The following is a 19,841-nucleotide window of genomic DNA, read 5'->3' as shown; positions in this document are numbered from 1 at the left end:
GCTAAAATCATCAAGTTCACTGTATGACTTGTCTTCCTACTCAAAGCATCAGCTACCTTGTTCGCCTTTCCTTCGTGATACAGAATGTCTGGGTTGTAATCGGTTAGCTCCTCAAGCCATCTCCTTTGCCTCATGTTCAAATGAGTCTGTGTGAATATGTATTTAAGACTCTTATGGTCCGTATACACTTTATATCTCACACCATACAAGTAGTGTCTCCAGATCTTGAGAGCAAACACTACATCTCCTAGCTCCAAATCATGAGTAGGGTAATTTTGTTCATGTTACTTGAGCTGCCTTAATGCATAAGCTACCACCTTCCCATGTTGCATAAGTACACACCCAAAGCCATTCTTAGATGTGTCACTATAGATTTCAAACCCCTCAGTCCCTGATGGTAAGGTTAAGACTGGTGCTGAGGTGAGTCTTTGCTTCAATTCTTGAAAAGATTGCTCACACCTCTCATCCCACTAAAACTTAGTAGTTTTCTTCATCAAATTTGTTAAGGGTTGATCTATCCTCGAAAAGTCTTGTACAAATCTCCTATAGTATCCAGCAAGCCCTAAGAAACTTCTCACTTCGGTCACACTTTTGGGTCTTGGCCAATCAGAAATTGCCCGAATCTTGGATGGGTCCACCGCAATTCCTTCCTTTGAGATCACATGGCCTATAAATGCTACCTTCTCTAGCCAAAATTCACATTTTGAAAATTTGGCATATAACTTCTTCTCTCTAAGAATCTCCAACACTTTTCTTAGATGTTCTTCGTGCTCTTCTCTATCCTCGAGTACACCAAAATATCATCTATGAACACCACCACAAACTTATCCAAATATGGCTGAAAAGTTCTATTCATGAGATCCATAAAAGCTGCCGGCGCATTAGTGAGTCCAAAAGGCATAACAGTGAACTCATAATGTCCGTATCTTGTGCGAAACGCTGTCTTTGGTATATCTTCCTCAGTAATCCTCAACTGATGGTATCCTGTCCTCAAGTCAATTTTTGAGAATACCCCAGGACCTTTAAGCTGATCAAACAAGTCCTCGATCCTAGGCAATGGATATTTGTTCTTTATAGTGACATTATTCAACTCTCGGTAGTCAATACACAACCTTAAGGATCCGTCCTTCTTTCTCACAAACAAAGCCGGTGCTCCCCAAGGTGACACACTTGGCCTTATATAACCCTTCTCCAGCAACTCCTCCAACTGTACCTTCAACTCTTTCATCTCTGCTGGTGCCATTCTATATGGTGCTTTAGAAATAGCTCCAGTCCTATGCACTAAGTCTATTTTGAAATCCATCTCCCTAACCGGCGGCATCCCTGGAATTTCATCTGGAAACACATCTTGGAATTCTCTCACCACTGGAATGTTCTCTATGGATTTCTCTTCTACACTCACATCTTGCACATGGCATAAATAAATAGGGTAGCCCTTTTGGATATAAGAATGAAAAGTCATGGCTGACACAATACTGATCCCTGGTTTTGACACAACCCCCTGGTAAGAGATTCTATTCCCTCTTGGCCCCCTAAAAGACACCTTTTGGGTATGACACTGAATTCTAGCCTTATATTTGCTAAGCCAATCCATCCCCAATATCACATCAAAGTTAGTTAAGTCAAACTGAATAAGGTTTGCAAGCAACTCAGTTCCAGCAATGTTAACTAGAATGTCTTGGTATATGGATCTACAAGGAACTACCTCCCCTGAAGGAATTGTTATATTGGTTTAACACAAAAATGAAGGTTTTAAAGCATGTTTATTCACGAAAGAAGTGGCGACAAAAGAATGAGATGCCCCAGAATCAAAAAGTAAGTAAGCAGGTTTTGAGTTCACGAGAAAAGTACCCGTCACAACGTCGGCATTAGAGTTAATCTCGCTCTGGTTCATGACATAGATTCTTCCGTTATTGGTCCTACCATTGCCATTGTGGTTGCTTCCTCTTCCATTGTTGTTGCTTTGGCCATTCCCTCCTTGATCATTGCCATTTTGGCCCTGAGAATTGTTGTTATTGAAGCGGTTGTTGTAGTTTGAGTTCCTCCCATAACCACCTCCCTTATTGCCATTGTTGTTACCTTGCCCATTCCGAGCTTGATTATTGCCATTCTGCTTCTTTGGGCACTCAAACTTCTTGTGACCAACCTCCCCACATTCAAAGCAAGTAAGCAAATATCCATTGCAGTTGCGTCCTGGATGGCTCTTGTCACATTTACGGCATGGTCGGTTGCGAGATCCTTGCTGATTCTGTTGCCCCTGGCCCCGGTGATTATTGCTTTGATTGTTGTTGTTATGGCCTCCCTGCTGACCATTTCCACTATTCCCACTGCTATTACCCCCTAGGCGTGGTCTCTTGTCATAACCTTGAGGGTTCGATGAACTCTCACCATTCCCTTTCCTCTTATGCCTATCCTTGACCTCCTGCTCACGTTTCAAAATCCTTTCAATATTACAAGCTCTATCGTAGGCCTCCTTATAAGTAGCGGTAGTACCAGCCCCGATCACCTTCTTTTGGATCCTAAAAGTCAGTCCATCTTCAAACTTTTGAGCCTTGGATCTCTCATCAGGCACTACATTAGGACAAAACCTTGCGTACTCATTAAATTTCTCAGCATACTCCTGCACACTCATACTAGCTGTTTGGTTAAACCTACTAAACTCACTGTATTTCTGCCTCTTGATATGCCCAAGAAAGAAACTATCCCTGATTGCTATCTTAAAAGCCTCCCAGTTAAAATTCTGTTGAGCTCTTATGGTGGCTCCTTCATTTTCCCACCAAATATCAGCAGCCTCACGTAAATATAATGTGGCTTGATCCACCTTCTGATCATCAGGGGTACCAGCAGCAGTGAAAATCTTGCCAAAGTCACGTACCCAGTTCTCAACCAACATGGGATCTTCCTTCCCCATAAATAGCGGAGGTTTCAATGCAGTAAGTTTCTTAGCCATAGCAGCTTGAGGGTCGTTGTCATTATTGTTGTGGTTGTTGTTGTTATTCAGCTGGTTTTGCAACAACATTCCAAGGTTCTAGTTCATTTGCTCAAGAGCTCTTAACCTAGCAGCAAGTTGTTCAGGAGTCTCAGCCATTTGTGCAATTCTTCTCCAACGAGACCTGGTGTAAGCGTGGTAATTTTGCATCCACAGTCTGCACAATTTCAACACTGGTGTTACCACCATACACATTTTAACACGACTTATTTAGATCGTGTGAATTGCAATTAAATCATCAACCACGACATGCTTTCATGTAACACATCAGCACATATAGAGACAAGAATTAAGCGATTTATTAAATCTCAATAGCATTCAAAGAGTCGGCAAAATTCCAAACCAAATAATGCATCAACTTAGCATTAGACTATAAATTCGCGCATTGCTTTGTGATTTCACTATCACCCGACCAAGTCATTACTAGTCTTGACTAAAGTAAGCATAAGAAAATAAGAGCTTTGTCCTATATAAATACAATAGATAGAAAAAAAAAATGAATTGATTTTTATTAATAATCATAAAATAGCAAGGTATAAATATATTAATCAAAATTATTTTATTGCAAAACCAGAAGAGAATGAAAATCGTCTTTGAAATAAAATACTAGTACTAAATAGCTCAATAAACTACTAGTTACAAATAAACCAAAACTATAGTTTCTAGTCATAAGAAACTAGCTTTTATTTGTAAAACTAATATATAAAAATTTTAACCAAATAAACTAAACGTAGCTTAAAAAAATAAATAATTCAATTACTATTTTCCCCTTGACTCTCACGAGCTTCACCTTCCTGGGGCTCATCCTCCTCCTCATCATCCAGGTTATAGTCAAAGTCTCGCTTGGCTTCCATCATTGTCTTCTCAAGGTAGTCCACAGTAGGGATCCATTGTTCATCATAATAATACTTATCATTCGGTTTACCATTAATGTATAAGTCAACATACTTCTTTGTAAGTTGAGCATAGAGTCCCTTTCTAATTAACGTGTGTAGAAGGATTTGAGATCGCCTCTCTGGAGTGAGATAATCAGATTGGCCCCCAAGTATATTGTAATGAAAGTGCTCAATGCAGAGATTTAAGCGGTAAACGTAATGTCGAATATTTTCATTATAATTCATACGAATCCCGTAAGGAGAATCAGGTAATAAATGTGTACTCTTCCTAGCACTCGACTTTCTTGCAGTTTTAAGTACTCGTACCATCTAATAAAAGAAAGTAAATAACCACATAATAAGTATTAAATAAAAGTACTATAAAACACATAAATCCCTTATCGTGATTCCCACACTCACGGCTTTCCTAAGCTTAAATCAATTTTAAACTTATATACAAATTTTAAAGCTAAGTTTTTAATTTAATTCATTTTAGTTCCTAAATTTTTGAAAAACTTGGGCTCTGCATACCAATTTGTAACACCCCCAAAATTCGAGTCTTTATAAACAATAAGAGTAACCTTTAACTTTCAAAAACCCAACCATCGAACTCTGGAAGTGTTACTGCTACACTTATTTTCCGTAGAAAATAAATGCAAAGCAAAAATAACATAATATTTAAATAAACTAAGTGGTCTAAGTTGTGGCAAAATAAAATAGTCATTGCATCAAAACTGCAATTATTTGAAACCAATAATTGAGAGGAAATAATTAAATTCAGGAATGAACAAAATTGTCTTAGCTACGTGATTATTCTAACGTCTCCTCACACGTAACCGAGTACCCTTTTTACCAACCTGCAAAATAAATTAGAACAAGAAAAGAGAGAAAACTCCCAAAAATCAGATAAACTGAGTAATTCCAACTCCATCCCGTAAAATAAATAATTTTAGTTCAAAACATTTTATACATAATATAGTCTCATAAATATTTTAATACTCAACCAAGTTCAAATAGTCACATAACATATTATTACTTTATTTAAGAAAGGGAAAGAGAACGCTAGTAAGCCGGGACTAGTCCCTGTCACCACCTACTTTACAGAGGGTTGCGCGTAACCCCAATTGGCCATAAAATAAACAGAATGTCCCTAGTGTGCACACCCCTCACTAATTCCCAGTGATTAGGAGGAAGACTAACGGCAATATACAATAATTTAAACCAACTAGTAGCAGCCATAACTACTAGTGGGCAACCTGTTCTTCACCCTTTCGGGTTTCTTTTCCCTTCTTAAATTAAATTTCACTGTACATTTTATTAGATTATATCATCCAATTACACTGTACACAAGTATTGCACAAATCAATTTAATTTCAAGTAACAATACTTCAATTTCAGTATTATTAGACCATAGTCATCCTACATGACATATAGACCATCAATCACGTATAATCAATCATCCAATACCCAATATTATATTTTAAAAAAAAAAACTCATACGATAACAAATAATCATATTTTTCGAAATTACATATACTATTACACAAAATAGAAAACTCATATATAATATATGATTCCATAATATCATACGATAGCACACTCATCACATATGATTACATAAGCACATATTTGACACATAATATTTCAAAACTATTTCCTAACGGGATTCTAAAGATGATGGACATTGAAAATTACCTTGATCGTGCGTAAAACTCAAGGTAATTAACCTCCGGAACGGTCACCTAGTAGCCTACGTGTAGGGAATAAATTCAAGCCTTAAATCCCACTAGCTTGAACCCTACTGTGATCATACACTAAAGTACGGTGGCGTCCAAAAGGGAAGAAGATAAAGCAACAGAGTCATCAACAAGTTTTAGGAACTTGTAAACCGTCCACAGGGTGAAGGTTACACCCCTTAACGATCCATGAGATCGTCAACTCCATAAGGTCTAGAACCAAATAAGGGTTCGGGGATGAAGGTACAAATCCAACCTAAAAGAGATTGAACCTGCCCTAATAATAGGCCTCTACTTTATTCTGATTGTATTCATGTGCGCTTTCTGACTAACATGCAATCAATAGGATTAACCCTAAACCTGTTTATCTATGTTGGTTGAATATTAATGCACAAATAAATCTATTATTGGCGATCACTTGAATTATAATCAAATCAACCCTAACAAGATTATTAATTATCTTATTAAGCATGATTACAAGTACAAAATTCCCTTTAAACATGCATAAATGGTGTGATCAAGCAATAATAATAAATATCATCAAGCAACATAATAATCATCATGATAACACCCATATTAATCATAATAATAATTATTATAGCGATAACAAAATTATAATCATAATAAAATAATCATCATCAAAATAATAATAATCATAAATTATAACAATTATAATCATAATCATGTTCATGTTAATATTAAAGCATAATAAAAATAGCAAGATCCTAGGCATGATACTAACAAGATTAATAACAAACCATAGCATGTCACTAAGCAATAAAAAATCAAAGCTTTATCCCTAACATGATACTAACAATCATAAATATTAGGAAGAATATAGGAAGCATCGTAACAATCATATTTAATATTAAAGTTACCCTAGACATGATACTAGGAATATCATAATAACAATATAAACATAATGTCTAAATCATAACATCAATAAAAACCATTAAAGTACTTACTTTGATGCCTCGTACCTCTTTCTAATAACAAAATACACGCGTTAGTAACTTTAAGGAAAATAATAAACAAACAATTAAATTAAATAATTGAAATAGAGATTTGGGACCAAACCCTCAGAAATTAAAACCTTTCACGTCTAGGGCGAAGGCAAATTCGAATATGGCTAGGTGTTTCTAGATCTTGTGAATGCGGAATTTTGTATTTGAGAACAAAGTTAGAAGAAAGAAAGAAAGAAAGAATAAAGAAAACTGATTGTAGATGAATGAGGAGAATTGATGATTGTAAACGGAGTTTTTAATACAATATTTATAGAGAAAACCAGCCAAAAAGATAAATTAAACAAAACAGAGTCAGACGCACAAAAAACAGAACTGGCGCCAACACTGGCTAGCTGGCGCCAGGCACCAACACTAGCGCTAGGCGCCAGGCCTGGTTCCAGGCGCCAAGGCTTGGGGTCAGGCGCCAAGCCTATTTCCAACGCGTTTTCGAAAATCAGATAAGTTTTCCGTACTGGAGGATAAAATCATATAATTTCCTCGAAAATGCTATTTGATTTTGATTAAAACTCTAAAAAGTCAACAAGTCAATTTATCAATGCTAATTGAATTAGGAATGAAAAGAACCTTCTAGAAGATTCTAGAAGACTAAAACCATTCCTAATTACATTAGGAATGATAAATCATATTAGGCCCTCCCCAAGATCATTGGGCCGTATATAAAGCTTAAACTGGGCCCAGTTTGGTAAATTGGCCATAACTTCCTCAATATTCATCGGAATTGGGCTTATAATATATCGTTGGAAAGGTTCTTTGCAAGCCCCATCCAACTACACTACTATTGGACCCATATCATCGACCAACCAAACTGTATTGGCTATTTTCTTAAAATAAGTTTTCAAAAACAGAGAGGAGAGAAAAGAAAATAAAAACTATCCGCAATACTAGACTTTCCACACTTTCGCTTCATTCGATTATGATTCGACATGAAAGGTACTCATCACTGGGTTTGGTTTTGGGGAGACACAAATGGGTATCTACAGAAGCCCCCACTTTGACTGAGTTTGGAGAAACACAAGTTTCGAAAACAAAAATCAAAGTATCAATAGGGAAGGAGAATGATTCAGAACGTTTTGCGATCCTAAATCACTCTTGTAACGCCGATACCTGCAAAACTAGCGTTAGTTAAACAGATAAAAGAGTTAAGAAACGCTTATCTTGCACTGTCGAGCACACGTCTCTGAAAGTAACCGATTTGCTGCTGTATCCTTGTTTTGATGACCTCCTGCAAGCTAGAGAATGCCATCCCGCTTGAAACTGCTACGCCCGTAACTGCTTCCAATATAGAAGATTGCTTCACCTGAAACGATCTTCCTCCGCTATGATAATATTCCACGTCCAAGGGAATACCATCGAAGATTGCTTCTCTTGAAACAATCCTCATCCGCATTGATAATATTCCACGTCCAAGGGAATACTATCGAAGATTATTTCTCTTGAAATCACCTTCAGTTGCCTTTTGACAACTTTCCACAATCTATGGAACGTCATCTTGCTGTTTGTTTTGACGATCTTCCGCAATCTAGGGAGCGCCTCCGATCAATGTTGCTACATCTTGAGCCTTTTCTTGAATCATAGTGACAACCTTTCTAATCATAGCAAAAGTCGTCGAAGACCGCCTCATCATGAACCGCTCTTCTCATATCTTGGTGACAACCCCCACAATCTTAGCGAATGCCGTCGAAGACCGCCCATCTCGTGCTATCTTCTCAAATCTTGGGTGACAACCTCCACAATCTTAGCGAATGCCGTCGAAGACCGCCCATCTCGTGTTATCTTCTCAAATCTTTAGTGACAACTTCCACAATCTTAGCGAACGCTGTCGAAGACCGCCCATCTCGTGCTATCTTCTCAAATCTTTAGTGACAACCTCCACAATCTTAGCGAACGCTGTCGAAAATAACCTTACTTGAAGTCATCCTCAGTTGTTGCGATAATATTCCGAAGAAAATTACCGAAGACCAACACTTGTCGATCTTTAAAGCTCGCTCGAACTTTGCTTCCGCTATGCCTGTACGTTGGCGCTTTCGTTGCTTTGAACCTATACGTCGGTGCCTTTTCTGCTTTTGAGCCAATGCTTAGGCGCTTTAAGCTAAGTGAGACGATCTTTCATCAGGTCGATCACTTATTTGCTGTTGTAATCAAACCGACTACTTAATCATGTCAAATTGCTTATAGGGGCTAACTGGCATACCAAGGAACCCGAAACTGCTGCATGAGGTCGAAATCACCTTTCTGAGAGGCTTCGAGCTCTGTCGCTGCTGAAATATCTCTGGCGCCAAGAATTGGAGTAGGATCTTCCCTATTCTGTTGCACCTGTATTTATTTTTTACTATAGAAATTTGCCAATCTTTTTAATTATCTTAGGGTTGACCTAAGGTTTAGCATTGCTTGACTCATTGGCTTGACACGACTCAAGGTATAAACTTGATTCACTGTGATTGACTGACTCGAGGTTGACTCGACTCAATGTGACTTGTGTGTGCGTAGTGTTGACTCATGAAACTCGAAATGCAGAAAAACAAAAATTTCCGTCATTTTTGTGTGGAGGGTACCGACTTTCTCCCGAAAAAGAAACACGCGAAAAGAAATCGAAGGTTTTCGAATGCATGTTGAATGAGCTTTCTCAAATATTGTTTGATACTATCTCTCAAGGTGCAAGGATTAATCCATCCTAGGCTATCTCAAATGAAAGTATTAGGGTAACTTAGGCACGGAGGCTAAGCACTTCATACTTCGTGATGCAATTATAATTATGATTGATGAGGGATGTTGATATGACAAGGCATGCTTCAGCGTTGTGTTAAGATTCCATGACAAAGGGTTCCTAAGGGAAGTATATTTGGTCATGTATTTATGATGTGTGTGATAGTGACACTAAGGCTAGGCCACAAGGGCTAAGTATGTGGAAAGATATACTGAAAAAAGTCAAGTGGTGGTGACTCTTAGGCTAAGTAAGCTAATGATATAGGGATCAAGCCCCCATGTCTAGCTCTAAGTAAATAGGGATGAGTATAGGAAATCCCTTGATATGATCATGGTGTAAGTGTGTGAATGTGAATATGAATGCATGTTTATTACGGCCGCACCTCGATGTGACGTTGCCTACGTATCCGTTAGGAATCAGGCCGAACGTAGCTCTAGCCGAACCTCGCACAAGTGTGTGTATACCTCAAAAAGGTCTTTTTAAGGGTTTGTAACGTGGTTAGGCTAAAGGCTATAGAAGAAGGGGATAAAGGCTCAAGACCCTAGATAAGCCCCCAAGGTGTGCAACCTTGCTTTTGGAATATTTATATTTTTATGCTTGAGGATTTTAACTCTTTTTTAGCTCTTTTTTTGCTTTAGCATTTATTTTATTTTTGGAAGTGTGGGCAATCCCGATCATGCGGTCTATCACTCACTTGGCATTCATGTTTCTCAGGCACGGTACCGAGCACTCGATAAGAGACGCAATCTGAGACGTGTTCTTATCGAAGATATTTTCTTATCAAAGACATTGGAACGCTTGCCCTTTTGTACACTTTTATTTATTTTTTGCTTATTTTTGCTATTTTAATCTTTTGAAATCACTCAAGCTTTTTTAGAATTGCATAAGTTACACACCATCCCATCCCAAGGTTAGGTAGATGTAGGTTGAAAAAAGAAAGGTCTATCGTTAGACGAGGCTCGAAGTGGCTTATGAAGAAAGGATTGCATATTTGAAAGGTGAAATGAGATATGATATGGCTACAAGGGGTGCCTTAAATCATTGGTATACCTCGTGCTTAGTTCGACATAGATTTTTTTTTTTTTTTTAAATGCAATGCAATGTGATGATCATATATAAGGAAATAAATGCTCATTTTATTAAAAAGGGAAAAAGAAAGAATCTACAAAATTAATCTAAGGGAAAAGAAAGGTTCCTATGCTAGACTTATTGGGGAAAGGAAAACAAGAAAAAGAAATAGAAAAAGAGGTCACGAAATCTTGTCGTTGAAGCTCGCCTCTTGTCTTGTGTTGTTTCATCATTACCCTCATTTTTTGTTTGTCAATCACATGACTCAAACTCGATTCAACACACATAGATGGAAGAAGTGAAGAAAGATTGGAATAGAATGTGAAGAAGAATGATGGAGGTGGAGGGATATGAAGAATTAGGAATAGAATGTACCCCCCAACTCAAATGACGGAAAAAACCGACTCATGCATGAACCTAAGACATGGCCATGGTGATGTATACTCAAAGTGTGTGCTAAGACTAGTGAGTGTAGGTGACATGTTAAGACTCGTGTCATGACCATGTGGCTAGACTATGTGACTAGACTCAAGCAAAGACTAAGTTTAGACTTCACGTATATGCATTAAACTGAACAGACTGTGGTATTTTAGTCATAACCTTTTATCTGTGACTCTGATTTGGATGAAACCAACGCCAAATTAAAGATAAAACTCAGGGCTACAGATCCACAGGTTGTACGACTAGTAGTTCTTCCTAGAACTCCGGCTATGACCAAAAAGTTGACGTTTGTGAAGTATACGGGAATAAAAATCCGGGTTGACTTAAAGGAACTATGACTCGATTTTATATATATTTATTAGCTCTAATTAATTAATTAATTAATTAAACAAAGTCCTTTAGTCATTAATCAGTTTATTTAGTCTTAACACAAATCAAACAAACGGTTAGGAAAAATCACATAGAGTATGCACAACAAATAATGCACAATTAGTCAAGTAGGCACAATATGATGCAATGAGTTTGCAACCTAACCATGGCTCTAGTTCTCTAAAGTTCGGGATATGGGTTAGTCAATATAGGGTCCATGGTTAATTTTCCGGATGCACCGCGCGGAAGCCTAACCGTGAAGGGTTGGCACGAGTGGATGGGACACCGCGAGTTTTAGAAAAAACTCGCTTCCATGGTTTGGTGAATTCAACATTCTCGGATGTACCCTTTGTTGCACGGAGCGTTCAATCGGGTAGATGGAGCATGAATTCCCAGAGGGTTATGTCCATATGTAGAACACATATGGGTTTCAGAAAAGTGAGAAAAAAAATTCAATCAGGAAGTAGGATCGAGCAAACAATACGAAAAACTGGTCGAAATTAGAACGCATATTTCTGGCTCGGTATTGGGGGAAATTGGCGCCAGCAATCAGAGACTGGCGCCAGCCTTTAGCTGTAGCGCCTGGCGCCAATACTGGCGTCTGGCGGTACGACTAAAATACTGGCGCCAAGCTCTGGCCCCCGACGCTACTTCCCACATGCCTCAGCAGCTTTCTGTGCTCGATAGAATTTTCCAGTTTCGCGCGGTGTTATTTCAGTCCTAGTTGTGAAAGATATTTCTCAAATTTCCTACGTGTAAAATCCTATGTCTTTCCAATGAGATCTTTTTTATGCATATGACAATAATGTTAATCAAAATTACGCACATGAAATACTTAGAACGTTTCGAGTCTCATCCACTCATTCTAAATCATTGCCGAAACAAATTCAGAAATTAAAATAGAAATCCTCCCTAGTGGAGTCGCCAAAAAACTGTAGGGAATAGATTCAAGCCTTAAATTTCACTAGCTTGAACCCCACTGTGATCATACACTAAAGTACGGTGGCGTCCAAAAGGGAAGAAGATAGAGCAAAAGAGTCGCCAACAAGTTTTAGGAACTTGTAAACCGTCCACGGGGTGAAGGTTACACCCCTTAACAATCCATGAGATCGTCAACTCCATAAGGTCTAAAACCAAATAAGGGTTCGGGGATGAAGGTACAAATCCAACCTAAAAGAGATTGAACCTGCCCTAATAATAGGCCTCTACTTTATTCTGATCGTATTCATGTGCGATTTCTGACTAACATGCAATCAATAGGATTAACCCTAAACCTGTTTATCTATGTTGGTTGAATATTAATGCACAAATAAATCTATTATTGGCGATCACTTGAATTATAATCAAATCAACCCTAACAAGATTATTAATTATCTTATTAAGCATGATTACAAGTACAAAATTCCCTTTAAACATGCATAAATGGTGTGATCAAGCAATAATAATAAATATCATCAAGCAACATAATAATCATCATGATAACACCCATATTAATCATAATAATAATTATTATAACGATACCAAAATTATAATCATAATAAAATAATCATCATCAAAATAATAATAATCATAAATTATAACAATTATAATCATAATCATGTTCATGTTAATATTAAAGCATAATAAAAATAGCAAGATCCTAGGCATGATACTAACAAGATTAATAACAAACCATAGCATGTCACTAAGCAATAAAAAATCAAAGCTTTAGCCCTAACATGATACTAACAATCATAAATATTAGGAAGAATATAGGAAGCATCGTAACAATCATATTTAATATTAAAGTTACCCTAGACATGATACTAGGAATATCAAAATAAAAATATAAACATGATGTCTACATCATAACATCAATAAAAACTATTAAAGTACTTACTTTGATGCCTCGTACCTCTTTCTAATAACAAAATACACGCGTTAGTAACTTTAAGGAAAATAATAAACAAACAATTAAATTAAATAATTGAAATAGAGATTTGGGACCAAACCCTCAGAAATTAAAACCTTTCACGTCTAGGGCGAAGGCAACTTCGAATATGGCTAGGTATTTCTAGATCTTGTGAATGCGGAATTTTGTATTTGAGAACAAAGTTAGAAGAAAGAAAGAAAGAAAGAATAAAGAAAACTGATTGTAGATGAATGAGGAGAATTGATGATTGTAAACGGAGTTTTTAATATGATATTTATAGAGAAAACCAACCAAAAAGATAAATTAAACAAAACAGAGTCAGACGCACAAAAAACAGAGCTGGCGCCAACCCTGGCTAGCTGGCGCCAGGCACCAACACTAGCGCTAGGCGCCAATGGCTAGCGCCAGGCGCCAGGCCTGGTTCCAAGCGCCAAGGCCTGGGGTCAGGCGCCAAGCCTATTTCCAACGCGTTTTCGAAAATCAGATAAGTTTGCCGTACTGGAGGATAAAATCATATAATTTCCTCGAAAATGCTATTTGATTTTGATTAAAACTCTAAAAAGTCAACAAGTCAATTTATCAATGCTAATTGAATTAGGAATGAAAAGAACCTTCTAGAAGATTCTAGATGACTAAAACCATTCCTAATTACATTAGGAATGATAAATCATATTAGGCCCTCCCCAAGATCATTGGGCCGTATATAAAGCTTAAACTGGGCCCAGTTTGGTAAATTGGCCATAACTTCCTCAATATTCATCGGAATTGGGCTTATAATATATCGTTGGAAAGGTCTTTGCAAGCCCCATCCAACTACACTACTATTGGACCTATATCATGGACCAACCAAACTGGATTGACTATTTTCTTAAAATAAGTTTTCAAAAACAGAGAGGAGAGAAAAGAAAATAAAAACTATCCGCAATACTAGACTTTCCACACTTTCGCTTCATTCGATTATGATTCGACATGAAAGGTACTCATCACTGGGTTTGGTTTTGGGGAGACACAAATGGGTGTCTACACTACGTCTACAAATAAACGTTTCTAAGTTAGATAATTATACGACTATATATAAAAAAAATTGAGCGTGTGATTAGTTTATCATAACCCGTAATCTAGTCACCCCAAAAACAAAATATAAACAACTAATTAAATGGTGCCCTCATCATCATCACCAACATCCATCATCATCATCATCATCATCATCTCACCGACATCCATCCATCATCATCATCGACATCCCATAATTCCACTAAAACCCAAATCCCAAAATTCCACTACAGAGTTCTTTTTTTTCTTTCTTTTTTTTTTGAAAATCAATCAACAAAAAATTTAAAGGACCAAATATTAAAACTAACATAATGGAAGTGACGAGTTGTAGTATTCGGAACTCGGCAAATTCGGCTCTAATTTTTTTTTTTTTATAAATTGAAATAATCCAATACTTTTTATGAAAAGCTTTTGATTGTAAAACGATTATGGTATTGTGCTACGATTTCCTAGTGAAAGGCAAGGTTGGGGTTTTTAAGAGAAAGATTATCTGAGAAAAGATTGAAAGTACGTTATTGAAATTTGAGGTTAAGGGGAGGGGTTTATATAATTGAGTTGTTTAGCTTTGATTCTAGAAGTTTCACAAGATAAGAGTCAAACTTGTCTTGAGTTTGTTACATAAACTCAGTAAACAGATTTTCAAAATTCCTTTTTATCAGCTTTCAAACCAATCTCTGTATGTTATCCAAAATCAGTTTTTTTTTTTTGTTTTTTTTTAATAAATCCGAAAATATTAAATAATTAATATATATATTTTAAAATAATAAATTTAAAAGTTTATACTAGCAAAGGAAATTTTGGGGTATTACACGATATGTCCTTAAGTCACCATCCTCAATCTAACGGACAAATAGAGATATTCAATGGGTTACTCGAAGAACACCTCTGACACTTCGTTTCCGCCAACTAGAAGGATTGGGTTCGGCTATTAGATGTTGCTCATATATGTTTCAACTCCAAGAAGAGTTCTGCATCAAAAAAGTCCCTTTGAGGTGGTGATGGGTCAACAACCACTTCTTCCTCATACAATTTAAGACGTAGTTGAGGGGCGCAGCCGAAATGCTAAGAAATTCACCAGAGAATGGTGCGACAACGCTGAAATAGCTCGAACTTACTTGGAGAAGGCTTCCAAATGCATGAAGAAGTTGGCTATTCAAAATTTTCGACTAGTGGAGTTTGAAGTTGGTGATCTTATGATGGTAAAAATCCTCACCGAGTAGCTAAAGTTCCTACGAGGTCGGGACAAAAGACTCATTCGGAAGTATGAAGGCCCCATCCGCATCATTAAGAGAATTAGACAATGCGCCTCTGGAGTGGCTGAAGGTCCATCCAGTGTTCCACGTCAGTAGACTCAAACCTTTCCATGAAGACTCTGAATACTCCAACCGCAACACTTCTCACCGCGCCAACATCAAGATCAAGTCGCCGACTACAACAACATCAACATCATGACGCCTCCATCACCGGCCAGAGGCGAATTTCTTCCTTGTAATTTAGATGCTTTAAGTTGTAATTTTCTTTTCTCTTTGTATGTCGCCGAGGAAGTCGTCAAATTAAGTGGGGGAGGATATTAGAACCCACCCACATTAGCTAGTACTTAGTTTATTTTCTGTCTTCTACCTTGTATTTTGTATGGGTTTCCTCCCCTTTGAATGTCTACTAGAGGAACTTGTAATTATTTTATTTAACCTCTTTGAGGGGTAATGAATGATTGAAATCAAACATCTACTTCTTACCCGTGTTGTCTTGCTTTAATGCTTTTGTGCTCGTAATGGCCCTTATAGATATTGAGCCTGCGTTGCGTTAGAGCCTTCAAATAATCTTTGTTTCCAGAACGACACACTAGGTGTTCGGATCCGCTTGTGTCCGACTTGATCTAGTCGCTCGCCACAATCCCCGAACATCTTTCCCTCCCATACTCTAAACCTAAACTAAGCTTGTGTTGTTGTGTGCTCACGAGCCTTTCCATTAGACTTGCATTCTTGTTCCCCTAAATAAGCAAGGGTACGCACGTTTCGGTGTCAAAACAACCAGACCGTGACACATTAAATCTATCCCTCTTGGTGTTTTACCTCATAGTGACTCCATTGTTTGGCATTACACTTTAGATGGAGGTTTAAGTGTAACATTTGCTTTTCACCTTATTTTTAAGTTTAGTTCAGTTGATTTGTCTTATGCTTCTACTCACAACTATAAGAATTTTTGTAATTAAGTTTGGAGTTTAAATGTTCCACCTAGAATTAGAATGTTCGTTTGGAGAGCTTGTCTTGGATGGCTTCCTTCTAGAATGAATTTAAAGAAGCGTCTACCAAATGTTGTTGAGAGTTGGGCTACGTCATGCTTTATTAGAGTGTCCATTGGTTGAAATAGTTTGGCTGCATAGTGGTTTTGATGTGAACATGTTTGATGGTAGATTTGTGGATGTTTTCAATTGGGTATTTGCTATGTTCAACAAGCTTGTTATGGCTGATAAGGAGCATTTTGTGGCGGTGATATGGGCTGAGTGAAAAATAAGAAACAAGTTCCTCTTTTACTCGTTCAAGGGTGATTGGTTTAAAGCTGGTTTTAATGCCATTAAATGGGTGGAGGAGTGTGCAGGCTCAAAATCATCTCATGCTAATCAGAATTCATATGCTTCGATTTGTTCAGGTGCTACTTCTGATGTGCGTTGGTCTCCTTCAGTTAGTGGTCTTTGGAAGCTCAATTGCGATGCAGCTGAATTTGGGTCGAATGGTTTGTCGTGGGGCTTTTGTATTAGGGATAGTGTGGGTGATCTTGTAGCTTTTGGGGTAAAGAAAGTGAGTGCGTGGTTCGAAGCTGAGTACAAGGAAGCAAGGGCGTGCTTTTGGGCTCTTAGCATGGCGTGGGAGTGGGGTTACTGTAGAGTTCTGGTTAAATGTGATTGTTACAATTTAACTTCAAAGCTCAAGGGAGGATCTACTGCACATAGTGATCTAGATCTTGTATAGCAGGATATTCAACTTTTACTTTCTCTTTTTTATTATGTATCTTTCAGTCATGTAAAGGGGGGTGGTAATACATAATGCTCTAGATCTTGTATAGCAGGATATTCAGCTTTTACTTTCTCTTTTTTATTACTACCTCTGTTAATTATTATGTGCAACAAAGAAATATTATATGTCTCACAAATAATACCCTTTTGTTGCACATAATAGTTAACAGAGGTAGTATGTATCTTTTAGTCATGTAAAGGGGGAGGGGGTGATAATTCTCTTGCTCATAGTTTTGCTAAGTTTAATCTTTCTTCTTCTGAAGAGGTTGTTTGGCTAAAGGAATTTCTTGCTTTTGATGTATCGTTGGCGGATCAAGATATGTTACATTATTTGAGTGATTAATAAATATTCCGCCTTTTTTATAAAAAAAATGAATTTATAAAGTTTTTCTGAATTAACAAATTTTACAATGAATTTCATGGTGGCCGATGTACTTGTATCTATTATTGGTAGTGAAATTTAGAAATCTCCCACCATGCAAACTGAAAACACTACAAGGAATCACCGATGCAGGTAGATGGTAATTACTTGGACTGATTTGAGGGTAGATGGTCATCGCTTGGCGATGATCAAAGAAATTCGTGAAAATAAAAAATAAAAAATTGAAAATAATTTTGTAAAGAAATCACCAAATTTGATTGTTTTGGGGTGTTGTATGGTTTAGAGGTGTGGTGGACATGGAGTGAAGGTACTGAAAGTCTCCTACCATTTACCAACCACCTACATCTCTTTATAGATTCCAATAGTATTACTTATGTACAGCAAGAACTATCAAATAACAAGAAACCTTAGTTAAGATAGACAACGATTTTGAACAACATGCATGAATTATTATCTTGGACAAAATCATTAATTATGCAAATTTAATTTGTGCACTCTTACCATATAGTGTGTAGTGACTTCACCACATATACCACCAATCCACCATATCAGTAACAATTCAAACTAGCAAAAGCAATAGTATTTGGAAATCCATGGAGAAGCAAGTAGCTAGAGAATGAGATAAAGAGACCTTAAAAATGTCATGTCAAGAAATTAAAAAAAAAATTTAATAAGCAATGAATATAATACCTAAAGTCAATGCATTTACAGGATTGCTAGAATCTGATGCCTAAGCACAGAATAACAGCAGAATGACCTATTTTTAATATATTACTGAATCACAGTTTTAACATTAAAGTCACACTTGTATTGAGTTTTTACACTATTGACATTTAGTATGAAGAACAACACTTCGACAAGAATAATTAAAAGATGTGGTCATAGACTCAGTCCAAGTATCATTTTGAAACTGAGGAACTATACGAATATATAAACCAAGAAGACTCAGTGCGATATATATGGTAATTGGCCTTATCTTTCCAGATTAGCAGATTCTGAGCACAATCTTGATGCAGAAACTATAACCAGTCTGCAACACTGCAGTTTTAAGATATGCAGGCACCAGGTAGGGTAAGTAGGCATGTATTAGGGATAAAATAGGAAAATTGTAGCTTGCCAGTTTGAAACCCTGTCAGAGCTTCAAATGATTGTATAGATGGCTAATGATTCAAAAGAATGTTTGTTATGTTTGTTTTATAAGGCAATTCCTGCTCTAAAACAAATTTCTAGTTTGATTTTTAATGTTCAATATGTATCCCCAACTAGCCAAGAACACAACAACAACACTCAAACACAGTTCTGCCAAACAAAAGTACAAATACTTGTGATATTCTGTTGATCTTTGTTTACCCACTTGAAACTTCGAAATTGATTAGTTTACAGGTTTATCACCAGAGAATCAAATCCAATCAAACTGCTGAATAAATAACAAGTCATTGAATATTAATTTAATTTGATACCATAACATCACTTAAGAGCCCACCATGCATGTCTCTTATATTGTATCCTTTTTATACATAAAAACGGAACAACATATGAGGAGCTTAATCAGGGATACAACTATATAATATACATAATCTCTCAAAAAATAAAAGTGTTATTGATGCATGTCAGTAAAAGATGCTTGGTTGAGCCAACATATATGTTAACTTCATATCCAAAAGTGATTACACACTAAGCAACAAGGAAGTTTAGAATGATATTGAAAGTAAAAGATGCTTGGCTACGCTAACACATATGTTAACATCACTAGTAGAAAAAACGTAATGGCAAGCGATTCAAACCCCCTAATGGAAAGCGGTTCTGAACCGCATGGACTCAGGGGGCTTGCCAATAGCCATTTAAATGCCAAACGGTTCAGAACCGCTTGCCATTAGGGGAGAATGACAAGAGGTTTGGCGCCAAAACTGCTTGCCATTTTCACTTGACATAATATTATGTCAAGTGTAATGGCAAGCGATTTTGGCGCCAAATCGCTTGCCATTTGTTTATTTTTTTTCCAAAATTTATATTAATTAATAATAATAGTATTAGTGACCTGCTTTGATATACATATTAATCTGACATTTTAAAAATTATTATTATTATTAATAATATTATTATTATTAATATTATTATTTATAATATTAATTAATATTAATAATTAATAATAATTAAAATATTACAAATTTAAGAATAATAATACAATAACAACAATAAAATGCATAATAATAACATATATAACACTCACAAATAATATATAGTACTAATTATATATAATTAATGTACATTTAA

General features: G+C 36.6%; 1 protein-coding gene across 1 annotated transcript; it reads right to left on the bottom strand.

The window, feature by feature from the left end:
- Positions 1–470: 470 nt before the first annotated feature.
- On the bottom strand, positions 471–3,019 carry LOC145637142 (uncharacterized). The gene is made up of 3 exons (XM_081688639.1): positions 1,852–3,019; positions 825–1,710; positions 471–777 (listed from the first exon to the last, which is right to left on the bottom strand). The coding sequence occupies exons 1-3, from the start codon at positions 3,017–3,019 to the stop codon at positions 471–473; spliced, it is 2,361 nt and encodes a 786-aa protein (XP_081544765.1).
- Positions 3,020–19,841: the final 16,822 nt, after the last annotated feature.

The sequence above is a fragment of the Chenopodium album genome, chromosome 6 (assembly GCF_948465745.1).
Source record: "Chenopodium album chromosome 6, dcCheAlbu1.1, whole genome shotgun sequence".
Taxonomy (NCBI): domain Eukaryota; kingdom Viridiplantae; phylum Streptophyta; class Magnoliopsida; order Caryophyllales; family Amaranthaceae; genus Chenopodium; species Chenopodium album.
This window is presented reverse-complemented; position numbering and strand designations above follow the sequence as displayed.